At 37.9% G+C, this 17,944-nt stretch overlaps 1 protein-coding gene across 4 annotated transcripts in view; it reads left to right on the top strand.

Moving 5' to 3' along the window:
* Positions 1–17,944, top strand: part of ERC1 (ELKS/RAB6-interacting/CAST family member 1) — a 500,457-nt gene that overhangs the window by 154,570 nt on the left and 327,943 nt on the right. For all 4 annotated transcript variants that reach the window (XM_077953260.1, XM_077953262.1, XM_077953261.1 and 1 more), the window contains one exon: positions 500–693. In XM_077953260.1, coding sequence (XP_077809386.1) covers positions 500–693 — 194 coding nt within the window. The remainder of the gene's footprint in view (positions 1–499; positions 694–17,944) is intronic.

Here is a 17,944-nt window from a genome sequence, read left to right on the forward strand (position 1 = left end):
GTATCTGTATGACTCTACATGCCCAAGGCCATGTGATTCACACGTTAGGTAAAGCAGCATCTAGGAAATGGAAATGGAAGTTAGGGTCTAGTGGGAATTAGGTCTCTGCACTGGTCCGGCTATACGATCAGCAGTGAGTCCCTGGTGTAGCCTTTTGGTATTATCTTGGAGGGATCAATAACAACAGTCCAACGACTTGTTAGTTTGTCTCAGTAAACTCTGCAGCATCTTTTGGCTTATGATGATTTTTGATTTAATAATATTCAGAGATGTATTATTTAAAACAACTAATCTACTTGGAACCTAAGATAATTCTCCATTTATTACTAATATTTGTCTATATAATACTTAAGCAGATAAAGACCTTATAAATTGCAAACTAGCTGTTAGGTATTTGATAATTCTGTACTTAAATTGGAATATAAATCATTATTTGGGACATGGTTTGCCCATTGCCACCTGTGTGTATCTGATAGGATTGAAATGCTTCTCTCTGTAGGCGCATGAGGCAGCACTGGAAGCCAGAGCCAGTCCAGAGATGAGTGACCGTATACAGCACTTGGAGAGAGAGATCACCAGGTACAAAGATGAATCTAGCAAGGCCCAGGCAGAAGTTGATCGACTCTTAGAAATCTTGAAGGAGGTGGAAAATGAGAAGAATGACAAAGATAAGAAGATAGCTGAGTTGGAAAGGTAAGAAAGGGAAGCTGATTGGGACTCGTGAGGTTAAAGTATGGTGTTAAAAGTACACTTTTGGGGACATACTTTTTCAATATCTGACTCTTAATTTAGGTTCTCGAGTTCTTGCTATTACTGTATTAGCTGCATTTTTCTCTAGGTCAGTGTACGTTCTCTGTTGCGGTATCTAAAAGGCAACATAGAATGGGAATAAACTGGGAAGCTGTGGACTGTAACATCATTGATTGGCAAAAGAGAAAGTATTCATTAATTTAAACTTAAAGTTTTTTTTTTACTGGCAAATCAAGAGAGGACAGATGTCTACTTTTTAATTTCTGTATGTAATGACCAAATGATCCTCAAGCATAAGGAGTTAATCTTTTATCACTGGTTTAGACCTTTGTTGTTGAGCTAATGCTCTCTTGGGCTATAAATTTTTAGACTTTTCACAGTTTTTATTGTTGAAAAACAAACTGTTACTTCAGTGCATTAGATCAAAATTAGGAGGAGAGACACTTTGAGGACAATTTAGGAGCCACGAATGTGTTTTTTATGAAGCTGTCTCTGACTTGGAATTCTTTAAAATATTCTGTGTTTTAACAGATCTGGGCAGACAGGTCTCCTAGAAGTTTTTTGGTGTGTTTTCTTACTATTTTATGCTAAAGGTCAAGCATGTGCCTCTTGACCTCTTCTTTTACACCACATATTTAATATAAATTTAAAAGTATGCAGAAACAACTCTGCCAGTAGAACTTTATTGATCACCTATATTCTGAACAGCCAGAAAGACTGACAGTGACAGAACGGCGTCACTAATCTACTTGGCCTTTTGGGGACTGATCCTTAAGAATATATTTTTTTAATGATCTTAAAGGCTGAGAAGTGTTAGAGTACTTCCATAAATTTTTTACTAAGTTTTAAAGTTTTGGGGTTAGTGGTAGACTTGATATTGTCCTCTGAAGTTATTATTTTTTCCTATTCTGTAGTCATAGAATTTTAATTTTCAAGAAACCAAAACTATGAAGTCTAACCTTCACAGTTCTCCTTCACTGTACTGAAAGTGTAAATAACACGGACTGATTACCTGGTCACTTACTTCCTTTTATTTTGATATTGACTCTACTCATTTTGTTCAGTTCTGGATACGACATATGGATAAAATTTTTTAAGTCAGAATTTTAAAATTAAAATAGCCTCAAGATTAGATTATGTGCGTTTGTTATGTCTTCATTTTTATACTGCACCCTTCCCCGCAACACACACATGCATGCATGTGTATATACCCCTCACCCCTTATGTACTTACATGAATACATGCCTCTCTTTGCTTGTGGAAAGGCCTGGAATCTGCAGCAGTACTGCATAGATATTAAAATGTGGTGCTGTTGATTGATTAGTGACTTCCCACTAAATATATTTCAGAAAAGAAATTCCTTGAATAAGTTTTATGGTTTAATTTCTTATTAGAAATCTACATTTGAAATTACTGCTTGCTATTCCAGGCAGCTTGCTTGAAAACGTTTTTGATTCATTTTTGGTGCCAATATTGATTTTTGGGAGATGGATGTGAACCGAAGGAGAGTAAGAAATAGGACCAAGTCTGTATTTGATATCCAAAGCACACCAAATAGCAGCTTTTATTAGTCACTATATTTCTCGCATTTTGAGAAAGAGTTGTAAATGATTTACTCTTTCCACAGAATGTAACTCTTATAAAAGTTGGAAAAAGCACTGTACATTTCTGTCCTCTGGCCCTATAGCATTATAATTTTGTTTTAGGATTTAACACAGTTTCTTGGCTACTGGAGGAAAAAAAAAGAGGAAACAGCTTTCATAACTCAGCTTTTGCTACCAGCTTTGTAATTTGTTACTTGGTAACATAGTTTAAGATGTTAAATAAACAGTAGAATCATAGAATTTGTGAAAGTGATCTAGCATGGCATTTTATGGAAGAGGAAACCGAGGCCCAGAGAAGTTATTGCTGAAGTGACACAGTGGTTGAGCCAGGGCTAATCAAATGGGGTTTGTAAATTCCAAATCAATTTTCTTTCTGTTCCGCCAAGGTTAGTTATGTTCTTTTTGGACTTCCTGGCAACTGTTATTTGAAGGCTGCCTACCCTTAGGTGATTTATTCTTTTACCCCGTCTGGACCCAATGTCTTAAGTAGAAGTGGTTATATTTAGTATTATGGCTTGCTTACAAACTAAGGTAGATTGTAGTTTTCACTTATGCCCTTGAATGCGATTTTTATAAACTGAGCTCTGCTTATTTTAGGAGATAATCAGTGCATTCTTTGTCACAGACAGTTGGAGTTATATTTTACCTCTTGTTCCCAGATTTAGTACTGATTTGCATGTGTGTGGCCGTTGTGTTTCTTACTAATCATTTGCTTCTTGTGTTGCCATTTCACTATTTCCTGTGTGTATGTCTGGCTGCCTGTAATTTATCATTTGAGTTTCTTCATTTTTCTTTTTGTTTTATCATGGTCCTGTTCCATTGGGGTTTTTGGTGTCTGTGTGTTTATATGTGTATGCTCCTTCTGCCCCTTGTCCGTGGCTGTTTCTCAGAAAGCCAGTCTCCTACAGATTGTACCCTCCGTGCCAGGTTTCTGTCCCTGTACCATCGGGGGTTTGGTTCGGGACTTCCTGGGACAGTGAGCGTTATGTAAGGCTACAGTCTACACTAGAGTGAATTGCTGCTGCTGCTCTTGCTACTCCTGGGGCTTGTTGAATTGTGCTTGATCAGAATTAAAGAACAGCTGATTATATGTCAAGTTGAACTATACCTCTTTAGGTACCTTACTTTTTGATAAAATCGGTCTGTGTTCATTCTGGTAAAGTTCTGATAATGCTGGTTGTAATTGTTTTAGTCTTTGTTCTAGCCCACCTTTTATTTAGTTGTTCTTATGCTGGAATATTCCTTAAATAGCTCCTCAACTAATGTAACTGTAGCGCCACACCGTAGATTCAGCATGTAGAATTAATTTCTTAAGGGTGTTCAGCTACCCACTAAGTGCAAAAATAAAAGGAGACTGTTACAATAATTGAACTCAAGAAAATCCTTACTATTCTTTGCATTTTATAGTGCTTCTTATAAAAGGATCTCCAGTATTAAATGGTTCAGATTGTGTTGTGAAGGATTCCCAGGCCTGTTCTTTGTGATCGAAAGAAATAAGTGAATAGTTCCTTCCCATGTTGGCTGTTACAGAAAATAGTAGTTCTTGTCAGAAGATGATTTAGTGTTGTACTACTCTCTTGACCCCTTGAAATTTTAAAAGGAGGATTGGGTAAGCCCACTAATATATCTATAAATATAAAATATTTCCCCAATTAAATCTAAGAAGTAGTACTTCTAAATTCACATTCCGTACTGTGGTGCATATTAGTTGGAATCCAGTGAGAAGCAGAATTAGTAGGTGTATATATATATATACACACACACACAGAGATAAATACGTATATACACACACTCATATATAAACACACACAGAAGCATACATGTATTATGAGATTTATATGTGTATTTGTACATATAGTGATATATGCCTACATATATTAAGAGATTTATTGCAGAGAATAGTCTTGTAAAATCGTGGGGCTGGCTAAGCAAGACTGAAATCCCTGTGGAGGCTACAGGAAGAGAAGATCATGAGCAGGATGGAACCTGTTGCAGGCACAAGCCAAAGCTGTGGTCCACAGGCAGAATTTCTTTTCTCTCCTGGGGAAACCTCAGCCCTGTTTTAAAGTCTTTGCAAAGGATTCATTTATGCCCATTGGGATTATCTAGGATAGTCTTTTTTACTTAAATTGATTAGAGGCTTTAATTATGTCAGCAAACTACCTTCACAAGCACCATCTAGATTAATATTTGATGGAGTAACTGGGCACTGTAACGTAGACAAGTTAATATTTCCAAAAAGTCATCATCTGGTGGTTCTGGATAGTATAGAAAAAAACAAACACATCAGAGTTTGAAAAGTCTTTAGGTAAGTAGATAAATTTAGATTAACCTCAGGAACCCTGCATGTAACTGAGAATTTCTCTCCTAAAATGAGCATATTAGAGTTTCTATTTAGATTAATAGTGAGTAGGCTTTTCTTTGGTATAATGTTAAAAATGCTTAGAGTGACTGGGCGCAGTGGCTTACGCCTGTAATCCCAGCACTTTGAGAGGCCCGAGGCAGGCAGATCACCTGAGGTCAGGAGTTCGAGACCAGCCTGGCCAACATGGTGAAACCCCATCCCTACTAAAAACACAAAAATTAGCCAAGTGTAGTGGTGCATGCCTGTAGTCCCAGCTACTCCAGAGGCTGAGGCAGGAGAATCGCTTGAACTCAGAAGGCGGAGGTTGCAGTGAGCCGAGATTGCGCCACTGCACTCCAGCCTGGGCAACAGCGAGACTCTGTCTCAAAAAATAAATAAAATAAAATAAAATAGGCCGGGCGCGGTGGCTCAAGCCTGTAATCCCAGCACTTTGGGAGGCCGAGACGGGCGGATCACGAGGTCAGGAGATCGAGACCATCCTGGTTAACACGGTGAAACCCCGTCTCTACTAAAAAATACAAAAAATTAGCCGGGCGCGGTGGTGGGCGCCTGTAGTCCCAGCTACTCGGGAGGCTGAGGCAGGAGAATGGCATGAACCCGGGAGGCGGAGCTTGCAGTGAGCTGAGATCCGGCCACTGCACTCCAGCCCGGGCGACAGAGCGAGACTCTGTCTCAAAAAAAAAAAAACAAAAACAAACAAAAAAAATAAATAAAATAAAATAAAATAAAATAAATAGCACTCAGAAGTGTACTGGAGGCTGATACAGAATTGTTTGCTGTCTGCTTTTTCACTCATACTGTCCCTTTTAGCTGAATATGCCCATGTTATAGCAACACACTGGGAACATTGTTCCCTGTGCCATATATTGTATTGTGCCTTATAATTTTGCTTTTTAATGTGCTTTGTTACCTTTTTTCTAATACCATAATGACTAATGGATTCACAGAGCTTAGTGTTTGCAGCAGAAATCTTCAATTTTACTCTAATATAAGATTGTTAGATTCAATAATGCCCTTCAAAACTTGTATTCAGAGAATGGCAACCATCTGATTTTCGTATAATTTAGATAACAAAGGTTGCCTTTGGTTTATCAAAGTTAGAAATTTTCAGTGATCCAAAGAATAATAGAGTCTTTTATTAATAGTGATAATAGTGATCTAAAGATAGTGATCTAAAGATTAATAGGAATTGTAGATTTACTATATTTCCTGATTTGAGGGAATATACGAACCAGGATTTTAATGGATGTATATTTTTTGGAGGGGTGTGTTTTGAAATTTAGCCAAGGGATTATTTATGGAATAGTCGAGAAAGATCTGTCTGATACCGTTACTGATGTCCCCGAGCAGCGATTTGAAGGAGGGGCTCTATAAGAAGTCCTCAGAAGCCCCTAAAAAAACCTCAACAACTTTGAGGTGTAATTTACATACAATAAAATGCACGCATTTTAAGCTGATTGTTTGAGGTTTGACAAATCTGTGCACTTACATGACTACCACCGTGATCAAGATACAGAACATTTCCTCATCCCCAAAAGTTCCCTTTTGCCCCTTTACAGCAAATCTCTTCCCAACCCTAGCCCCAGCCTTTGCAGATCTGAGACCCACTTTTAAAACTAATTTTATACATTAAACTTCAGTTTCTCCCTTTTGCCTTAACATTTAGTTGTCTACTTTCCCATTCCAACACAACCGTAAGTATTTGTCATTCCCTGTTTCCTCGGCTCCAGAAGTAGATTCGGATTTTTAAAGGCGATCAGGAGAATGGCATTCTGTTTCTTGGTGACTAGTCACGCGTTGAGCGTATGTGCGTTTTGATTTGAAGGAAAAGCCACGGGGAGTGTTCTGAGAATGATTTTCTTATAAGAAGAACGATGACCCCTTTCTCCTGAACATTATCTTGTCTGGATACAACACCCGTAATTGCTGCAGCTACTTCTGCCAACCTAAGATGAAACCAGTATCCAGAGAGTGACAGTCAACAAAATCCCAGCACAGCAGAGCTGGAACTGAAACGGACTATTCCTGAAACTACCTCTGTGCTGCTTGTGACGTGAGATAGGACAATTGATGACTGTTTCAGCCAGTTTGAGTCAGGATTCTCCGTTACTAGCAACCCAGTGCATTCAAATGGCTATAGATAGTTATGTACTTCTTTCCCGTCCCCGCTGTTTTGCAATGGAAGCCATCATTTTGAAAAGAGTTAACGTTTTTTGATAAGTCAAATAAGGATCAGTTGCTGAAAGCAGGAACAACATAGGGGCCCTGACCAGATTGGAGTTTCTTTGTCTACCTAATACCTTCCAAATCAAGAAATAATTTCCCTAGTATTTTAATTACTTCCCCAAATCAGGAATAACTTCCTCACTGTGCCCGTTTTGGTTCTTTTTAAAATAAGGTGGTAATTTGAGGGTAAGAGTTAAACCAGTCATAGATTATTCTATGCCATTCTTTTCAAATCAGCCCACTCAGGTATCAGTCCTGCTTTTCCTTTGCTTTAGTCCTCTTTATTTTCCTCGGTCTCTGCCTCCACCTCATCCGCCACCCAAATGCCTAGAACAGATCTCACCCTTTCATCTTTTGAGAGGAATGCGTATAGCAGATTTTCGCCTCCGACTAGGCAGCTGCTTAAAGAGGAATGTATTTTGAATCTAAGAAAGATATCCAAATATTTTAATGCAATTTGTTTAGTTATATTTGTTCATTTTAGCTACCCCTTCTACGTCATGACTTTTTGGGTTGATGGGGGTGTGTGTTGGAAAGCTATCTAATACAGGTTTTTTTTTTTTTTTTAAAGACAAAATGTCACTCTTTTGCTCAGACTGGAGTGTAGTGACGTGATCACAGCTCACTGTAGCCTAGACCTCCCAGCCTCAAGCGATCCTCCCACCTTGGTGTCTTGAGTAGGTGGGACCACAGGCACACACCACCATGCCCAGCTAATAGTTTAATTTTTTTGTAGGGATGGTGCCTCACTATGCTGTCCAGGCTGGTCTTGAACTCCTGGGCTCAAGTGATCCCCTTGCCTCGGCCTCCCAAAGTGCTGGAATTACAAGCATGAGCCACCACACCTAGCGCGCATGCTCTCTCCTCTGTCTCTCTCTCTCTCTCTCTCTCTCTATCTCTATCTCTATCTCTCTCTCTCTCTATATATATATTTAAGACAGATTTTCCCTCTGTCACCCAGGCTGGAGTGCAATGGTATGATCTGGGCTCACTGCAACCTCCACTTCCCGGGCTCAAGTGATTCTCGTGCCTCAGCCTTCCGAGTAGCTGGGAATACAGGCATACACCACCATGCCCAGCTAATTTTTGTATTTTTAGTAGAGATGGGATTTTGCCATGTTAGCCAAGGTGGTCTCGAACTCCTGGCCTCAAGTGATCTGCCTGCCTTGGTTTCCCAAAGTGCTGGGGTTACAGGAATGAACTATTGTGCCTGGCCGAGATTTTTGTTATACAGATGTTTGAGGTTAAACGCCTGGTCCTGTATTACATAAGTAGGCAGCAGAGTCTTTTGCCTAACAATTCCAGTGTCTGTCTTCTTCCTGAAAAGAAATCCTTTTCAGGTGTTCAGTTTTCATTAATGACCTCACCTCCTAGAAGAGGAGGCTGTAGACAGCTAGATGATCCAGAGTCTGTTCACTGGAGGATCTTATTGAGGCCACAGTCTTTTCCCACATGCTGGAATGCCCACGTATAGGACAGGTACTGTGGAATTGGCCTGTATGTGGGTTGTTTGCTGCTAGGGGCCAGTTTTTCTACACATGTACTTTTTAGTGCTTCTCTCAGTCTGGACTCAGTTAAAGGGTTACGTCTGGCTCAAAGAGAGTAAGACTCAATCAATACAGAAGCTGTTGTCATTTCATTTGTAGATTATGCTAGCATTGGTGTTTGTCTATAGCCTGTCCAATGGCTAGAAATTCTGGTGATGAAATTTTAGTTCCTTAAGGTCTGGTTGAGCGCTACTGGAAGGTATTACTTACCATACCACAGAGGCTGGTCATCCCAGTTATCATGTGCCCAGAATGTAGTAGTATCAGAAAGAAACTCTCATCCAGGCTAGAGTGCAGTGGCACTGTCACAGCTCACTGCAGCCTTGACCTCCTGGGCTCAGGTGATCCTCCCACCTCAGCTTCCTGAGTAGCTGAAACTAGAGGCACGTGCTACCATGCCCACGTAATTTTTGTAATTTTTTTGTAGAGATGGATTTTTGCCATATAGCCTAGACTGGTCTGGAGCTCCTGGGCTCAAGTGATCCATCTCCCTCTGCATCCCAAAGTGATACTATTACAGAGGTGAACCACTGCACCCAGCCCTGAACTTTGGACTCTTAAGTCTTTGATCTTTCCATTTTTGAAGCCAATATTAAATGATAGTAGCTTGGGAGGTTATTTGGTTGGAAAGCTAATAAGTAATTTTGGATCCTAAACTATTAATACTAATTTCAGGTCTTCCAACTCTAGTACAGAGACACAGAATACAGAGGGAAAGCCAGGGTGTTGCACTGCGACAATTATTCCGAGAAAGATAGGAGAACTGGAGATCAGTTTTGTTGTTCATATATACATAAAATTCTCAGGGCTAGCCTTGTGAGTAGTTTTGATGGAGGTAACTTTTTCTACTTTGTGTTGGTTAATTTTATCTTCTTTGCTAACATCTTTTCCATGCCTCATTATATTAGTTTGTTCTCATGCTGCTATGAAGACATACTTGAGACTGGTTAATTTTTAAAGAAAATAAAGAAAATTGGCTCATGTTTCTGTGGGCTGTACAGGCTTCTGCTTCTGGAGTAGCCTCAGGAAACTTACAATCATGAGAAGGTAAAGGGGAAGCAGGCACTTTTTACATGGCTGGCAGGAGGGAGAGAGCCAGCAAAGGGGGAGATGCTACAGACTTTCAAACAACCAGATTTCGTGAGAACTCTATCACAAGACAGCACTAGGGGGATGATGCTAAACCATTAGAAACCACCTTCATGATCCAGTCACTTCCCACCAGGCCCCATGTCCAACACTGGCGATCACAGTTCATTCAACATGAGATTTGGGTGGGGACACAGAGCCAAACCATATCACTCATCTAGCACTGTTAGCTCTTGGCTTTTACATCATGATTAAACTTTAATTTTGTGGACTACCAAGACAACCTAGTCTGTATTTGTAGTATGGTTTTTAAGGGAACTGTATTTTGATTTATAAACAACTGGCTTTGTTAAAAAAAAATGTTATGGCCAGGCGTGGTGGTTCACGCCTGTAATCCCAGCACTTGGGATCCGCCGAGGCGGGTGGGTCACCTATGGTCAGGAGTTTGAGACCAGCCTGACCAACATGGTGAAACCCTGTCTCTACTAAAAAACAAACAAACAAACAAACAAACAAAAACAACAACAAAAAAAAAACATTAGCCGGGCGTAGTGGCAGGCACCTGTAATCCCAGCCATTTGGGAGGCTGAGGAATGAGAATTGCTTGAACCTGGGAGGCAGAGGTTGCAGTGAGCTGAGACCATGCCATTGCACTCCAGCCTGGGCAACAGGAATGAAACTCCCATCTCAAAAAAAAAAAAAAAAGTTCAGTAATCTGTTCATAGGATTTGGGCTAAATTCTGAGCATACTAAGAACAACCTTGATTAAAAACAAAAATGAACAAGATTAGCCCAAATTTTATGAACAGATTACATAACTTTTTTTTTTTTTTTTAACACAAAGAATGAGGTCATTTTCCTGTCATGCCAGTAGTGACTTTTACTCTGGGAGTGTTATTTGCACATGTGCATGTGTAAGAGAAAGAGAACCTTTCTGATGGCATTTGGGAAAATAGCTGCTAGGCTTCAACTTACTGCCTAAAGATTATTGCCTTTTGAGTTTTTAAATTTTCTTTTAAAGATTTTACAAGTAGTTTCTAAAATTTTTATACAATGAAAATGGAGGGTTTTATCTTTCATAAATCTTGTAAAATGTGTTGGCAAACTTGAACTAGTTTATAGAATGATATTACCAGTTGTTGGCTTGATAGTCTGAGAAGAATTTGCTGTTTTCTTGAAAATAGAAGTCGAATTTTTTAGATGAATGCTTTTTTCTTATCTGCCTTTTCTTACTCTTTTCTCTTTGACTAAAAGTTTTGTTCTCTTTATTTGTTTGTGGGAATCTGACCTATTTTAACTGTTACTTTTTTCCAAAAAGAAAACTTTACTGACCTCCTTTCACTAGTAATCTCTCTTTCCTTTACTTGTGCTTTTCCAATAGTAGCTATCACATTCTGTGCTGTGACTGTACATTATTGAGAGACCAATGTGTATATGTTAAAAAAGAGAAGTAGTACTCTTTCCTCATTCTGCTGTCTAATCATCTCACAGAGGCGGAGTCTCGCTCTGTCGCCCAGGCTGGAGTGCAGTGACACAATCTTGGCTCGCTGCAAGCTCCACCTCCCGGGTTCACGCCATTCTCCTGTCTTAGCTTCCCGAGTAGCTGGGACTACAGTCAGCCGCCACTACGCCTGGCTAATTTTTTGTATTTTTAGTAGAGACGGAGTTTCACCATGTTAGCCAGGATGATCTCGATCTCCTGACCTCGTGATCCGCCCGCCTTGGACTCCTAAAGTGCTGGGATTACAGGCATGAGCCACTGCGCCTGGCCCACATTTCCTTGTCTTAGCATTACCCATAATATTCAGACCTTTAGAAATTCAAAAGATAGATTCAGTAGTCTCCCATACCTTGATAGTATATTGAAAATATTTTTGTTTCTTTCATATGTACATAGTATGTTTACACATGTACATGTTTATATATTCATACATATATATTTACACATGCTTTTCCTTCTGTAAAAATGTAAGTACATTCATATGCCTAAAATATTCTTATACAATTTAATGTAATTCAGTCTAATTACTTTTAGATTGATAGATTAAACAAAAGTGTAGATAACTTTCCCTTTCTCCTTTTTGTCACAATGAAATGCCAGTTCTGACCTTATGTTTGTATTTTAACATCTCTGAAATTTGGATACACATACAAGTAAATGGCATGGTATAATCTAATTGGTATAACTTTTTTTTTTCTCAGTAATATAAAATAGTTTTTACTATGATGCATCTTCTATCCTTGGTGAATTGATGTTAAGAATACGTTCAAAGAGAGTGAATAAAATTGTTTTGTTGAATGTGGGAGTAGGAGAAAATAGTATTTGTTAATTAATATTATTTTGTCATATATTTCATTTTAAATGTATGTGTAGTAACCAAATGAATGTATTTACTAGTATAAATTGTAAATTAGATATTTGACTGGTTTACCTATATCCTGAGTTTATTAGGTTAACCCAAAATGGTTTCTTTTGGACCATCTCATTGGGAAAATGGGCTTTATGATATTAATTTATGTTAGTATCACATTATATTCAGGCATCTATTGCATAGTGTAACCCGAAAATGTAAACCTAGGTATTTAGTCTTTATTCTTGTAAATATTTTTCCTTAAATCTTAAATTGATACTCATTTACAATGTCTTCAAAGATCTACCATATAGAAATTAAGCTGTATGCAAGTTTGACATAAACTGCTATATAATTCATGAGGAAAGTGTCTCTTTAGAGAAAAATATTCTTCCTTTTAAATTTATGGATATGCATCTTCAATCCATGAAGTATAGTGTCAGAGAATGTGCTCTTAATGTGGTTAGAGTGGAAGAGAGATGACTGGGGCTGCGAATGGTGGCTCAGAGTAATTATATAATGTGTGTTATTGCTTGAGGGAGGATGGTCTGTGTTTAAAAAATGAAAAAACTGAAAAGGAAAAGAAAGATGCCAGCATATTACAACTGAAGGTGACTGGTTTTTTATCTGATCCTGCTTGCTTCAGCTTGCTTTCTGGGGAAGCTGCTGGTTTCTTTCTTCTTCCTCCTTGATGAGTATCATAGATTTCCTGTGAAAGGAGAGTAAGTTACAAAGCTTTTTGTAGTCATTCTGTTAGGTTGTCTTCGCCAAGTTTCTTGTGGGCACAGCACCTTATAATTTGTTACTGTGGTCTTATAGAAATCTGGGTTTAATGGCTACTGTAATGTTTTACCTAAAAGTATAAACATTAGGATTACATGTAATTCGATGTACAGATTTTTTCTCCTAAAGTTATTTCCCAAAAGTTATAGTTTAGCTGGATGTGGTGGCTTGTGCCTGTAATCCTAGCACTTTGGGAGGTCAAGGTGGGTGGATTGCTTGAGCCCAGGAGTTTGAGACCAGCTTGGGCACATGGTGAAACCTCGTCTCTACAAAAAATACAAAAATCAGCCAGGTGTGGTGGTATATGCCTATAGTCTCAGCTATTTGGGAGGCTGAGGTGGGACGATCGCTTGAGTCTGGGAAGTAGAGTTTGCAGTGAGCGGAGATTGTGCCACTGCACTCTAGCCTAGGTGGCAGGTGAAACCCTGTCTCAAAAAGGAAAAAAAAAAAAAGAGTTGTAATTTGATGTTAAAGTGAAATATGATTCATGAATAATAAAGTAGGTAAAAATTAAATAATTAAAGTTGCTCTCTGGCAGGAATACATTCAGTTTTTTCCCATGGATTTACCCATGTGTTATATAAAAACTTGCATACAAAGGAGATTCAGTTAACGTTCTTGCTCATCTAAAACTGTTTTGACTTCCTATGTCACGACCAATGAAATAAAAAGGATCATTGGGAACAATCATTTAGAGACTCTGGCTTCTTTCTGCCTTTCAACATTTTGAACATTGTCTGCATTGTACACTGCATTATAGATGCTAAAGGTTCATGGAGTTGTATAGATTCCTGAGGAAGCATCATCAAACATACAAATCGTGCCCAGGTGAGATGTCAGCAGACCTACATTCTCACTCTTTTTGAGACGGAGTCTCGCTGTGCTGTCCAGGCTGGAGTGCAGTGGCACAATCTCGGCTCACTGCAACCTCCACCTCCTGGGTTCAACCGATTCTTGTGCCTCAGCCTCCCGAGTACCTGGGACTATAGGCATGTGCCACCACGCCTGGCTAATTTTTGTATTTTTAGTAGAGATGGGGTTTCACCATGTTGGCTAGGCTGGTCTCGAACTCCTGACCTCAGGTGATCTGCATGCCTCGGCCTCCCGAAGTGCTGGGGTTACATGCGTGAGCTTACCCCCGCCCCCACTGCCCAGCTGCTACATTCTTACTCTGTATCTGCCAGTCACACACCATGTGATTGTGAGCAAGTCCTTGTGTTTCTGTTTTTCATCTGTTCATGTTACAAGGTAACAAATCTTGTCCCCCTTATCTTTTTTTATTCTCACAATGAGTTTTTAAAACTTTTAGATACCGAATTATACTTGTGCAAGAGATCACTAAGTTTTAGAAGACATTAAAGTATAATTGGAAGTAGTGCTTGCATTCAAGAAATAAGTATTTTGTTTCAGATTCTTAAGGTAAAATTTAGACCATGAAGATAATCCAGATGATACTGGTCATTGGAAGCCCTGACTATTTGGAGGATCATACTAATTTCAGTGAAACTGATTACTTTTTAAAAAAGAAAAAAAAACCCTGCTTGTTATAAAAGGCAGTCATGAACTGTAAGGGCTACATGCTCTGCTGGAACATTAAGCATGACTGCTTTAAATCTCCTACTGCTAAGCAGCATTGGAAATGAATTGATGTAAACAGACCTGTGCATTCTTGTTCTTTATTGCTTTTAGATTGCACCATTTGAGGATTTTGGTAGATTTGGAGTGAGAAATACTGGTTATTATTAGGAGAAAATTATGTCTTGACATTTGAGAAAATTATTTCAAGTTCTTCCGAGTGGAGTTCTATATTCCACAGAAGCTGTGTTTTTCTGCTTTTGCTTTTGGGTCACTTGGATCCTCTTAATGGAATGGGGACGTTAAGGCAGTTAGTTATAAGGTGCGTGTCAAAAAAAAACTAAGCCCACTAAAATTGTGCAGTTACCTAATGCCAGTTCTAACTACTTAAATGAGAATGGGATGGCTGACCTTCTCTATTTTTCTTAGTGTTTAAGAAATTATGTTTTTTTCATGCCCCAGGAAATGTTAAATTTTAGACAAATTTTTTTTTCTTTAGAAACTTTCATTAAACTACAATGGTGTAATCTAATAAGAAAGTAAAGTTGTTGAGAGTTGAAAATCTGCAATGATTCTTTTTTAGTGCCTGCATAGAATTTGTGACTCCTTCCCTTCTCTAATCCTGCATTTTATAATGTCCACGAATAATATTTCTGAATATTGTCCTTATTAATTCTTTCTAACTTTCTTTTTCACATTTTCTTCCTGGATTTGCTGTTTCCTTCAGTCTCACCTCAAGGTCAGTATGCTTGCACTAAAACAAATATTATGTGGTTGAGCATGCTTTGTGAACATTATCTTGAACTCTTATAGGAACTGAACGTATTTCAGGAGAGAGATGTCTGTCTAGGAATCTGGCTGTGAGTATAAAATGTCAAGAGTATTGGGTTTATCAGAAGAGTAGGTTCAGATTTTTGTGCTTTGAAAAGGTGGTGTGAGTAGTCAGAGAGCAAGAACCAGATGGCCAGGTTTTGACTGAGAGAGAAGTGGAGATGAAAAGAGCCATCAGAGGAAAGAGGAGGGGAAAACATTGCGTTAATTTAATTCAACATTCAATAGAGACATTCTGGCTATTAAACAGGGTAAATAAAGTGCAGCAAAAATGATGGAGGGAAAGTCACACCTGTCTATGGCTTTATAGAAGAAACCTTGAATTATTTACTGAGACAAACTTTCAGACACATACACACCCACATCCTTTAAATTTTGGTTTCATTTTTGTGATTCTGCTGGGTGGTGGAACCTAGTGATAACAAAACAACAACCATTACTGCTGTTTATATGTGCCAGAGGCACTGTAGCAGAACATACTTTGTTTCAGTTGATCTTAGCAACTATGAAGAGAGATTTATTATTTGGATTTTTTAGGTGAAAAAGCACAAGTGCAGAGACCATTAAGTAACTTGCCCATCTTCATTAGTAAGTAAATAGTAAGAGAAACAGCACAAAACAATCAAACCTGCATTTAAAAAGTTACTTATTTTGCATATGAGCCATGTCAATATAAAGTGTGAGGATTTTTGATAGGATTCAGAAATGAGCCTGTTAATATCATATGTGTTTTACTTAGCAGCTACCTAATAATAATAGTGGTTACGTGTGTGTGTGTGTGTGTGTGTGTGTGTGTATTTGCTGTTTATAAAAGCACTTCTTTGACTGTCAACAGCTAGCATATGGGTTACACTGGGATAAGTGTTAAAGAGTTAGCCTCCCAAAAAAGAAAACAAATTGAAAAAAATTTGTGACCTCCCCTATTTTGAGAAAGCTATATTCGTTACAGAAGAAATGTTACAGTGTTTGTCATAAAAATAGCAAACACAAATGCTGCATTTAAAAAATAGATTTTCCCATTTCTACATTTTCTCCACATATTGTAGTAAAACAGTATGAGTACCACTTAAGTAATTCCAATTATGACACAATCTGAAAGTAGTTGAGTTTTAGTAGAAAAATTTCAGAAGTGTTTTGCCTTGTGTTTCGAGAACTTTCATCTCTAACTGAAGCTTTAAGCTGACTCATATTTTAGTGGAAAGTTTTACCATTTGTCCCGTAGTTAGTCCTTTGCATGACTGGTTTTGCTCTCAGTCTCTCTAAATGAAACCCTGGGAAAAGCTTCAGAAGAATTTGACCGTGAAGCCATTGGTTTATACATAATTCACTGAGTTACAGGTTATATTATAATATTGTTAGCTGGTTTATTTTAGTTAACTTTTACCCAGCAGCAAATGCCATTAAATCATACTTATTTCTAAATAAGTTTATTTTCCAAGGAATACAAAAAAAATAGTCATTGTTTTTTCAGTGGCAAAGATCATCTTAGCTGCAGTATGCTAAGTTTCAAGTCTCTCTTCATTCCAGATTATGATTTAGTGCAGTATTTTTTTTCTAGATTGAAACATTTTACCATTTTAATTATGGTTTTGCCAAGTCCAGTTGAATAGGTCATAAAGAGAGTATAATTTATTACTGCTTTGATACTGGATTGTTTGGGTGACTTCATTATATGACCTTGGGCAAGATACTTAACCTTTCAGTGTTTATTTTAACCACTTGTTTTGTGTCAATAGTGATGCTTAGCTGTAGTATTTGTATTTTAGTGTCTCTACTAAACATTTCTATTTTGTAGAGGTTTATTTTTATTCCTCTCTTCTCCCTTGTCTTCTTCCCTTGCTCTCCTCTGTCTTCCTTTGCATTCAGTACAGAGTAGTGAGATTTTATTTAGAGTGATACTGACCAAAGACTCACATTTTCTATCTTCAGACATACACATCTTTTTATTTCCTGTTCAATGACATTAGCACCAGAGAATGAATACAAAGAAATTATTCCATGTATAGATCAAAATATATGATTTGGTTCAGAATTCTTCTTTTGGCTAACGGTCATTCAGAGGTGAGAGCTATAAATGTCATCTCTTTATTCTCATTAACACTTAGGTCTAAAATTGAGCTCGATATTATTAATATCTATGTTTTAATTATCAGTTACCATTGTAGACTTGTTTTTAAAACAAATGTTTGGAATGTGTGTGATAGTTCCTACCAACTTCATTAACCCATTTATTCCAGAGGTTGCACATTTTTTGTGTGTGTGAAAAATCAGATCTCCGTGATGACCTTGAGCAGCAGGATGTAAATAACTCCCACAAGCTTAGCGTTCCGATAATAGAACACTAGGCATAAATGGGTTAAGACAGCAGCAGGATGTAAATAACTCCCACAAGCTTAGCATTCCGATAATAGAACACTAGGCATAAATGGGTTAAGACCAGAGTCCCTGTGTTGTTAAAAGTTAAAATACTTTTCTACTTTGCCCAAAAAAAATCCCATTGTTATAGTCTCTTTTATATAGTTTGATGAAAACATTTCACATTGGTTTCTAAAATCTAACTTAAATAGTTATTTCTCTGATAACACACTTTAGAAAGATTTTTTACATTATTGTCTGGTTTCATTAAGAAAAAGCACTAGTTGCTAAAACCTCATAAGATATGTCACTCACAAAAATGGATGTAATTGTATTTTTGAAAGGGTTAGTTTCTTATTTTTTTAGCTACAGCTTTTTTTTTTTTTTTTTTTTTTAATAGGCCCTAGAAAATTTCTGACCCCATAAAATCTATTTACAAGGAATTTGACTTATGGGCAAGAGTTGATA

Source organism: Macaca mulatta, chromosome 11 (assembly GCF_049350105.2).
Source record: "Macaca mulatta isolate MMU2019108-1 chromosome 11, T2T-MMU8v2.0, whole genome shotgun sequence".
NCBI classification, from domain to species: Eukaryota; Metazoa; Chordata; class Mammalia; order Primates; family Cercopithecidae; genus Macaca; species Macaca mulatta.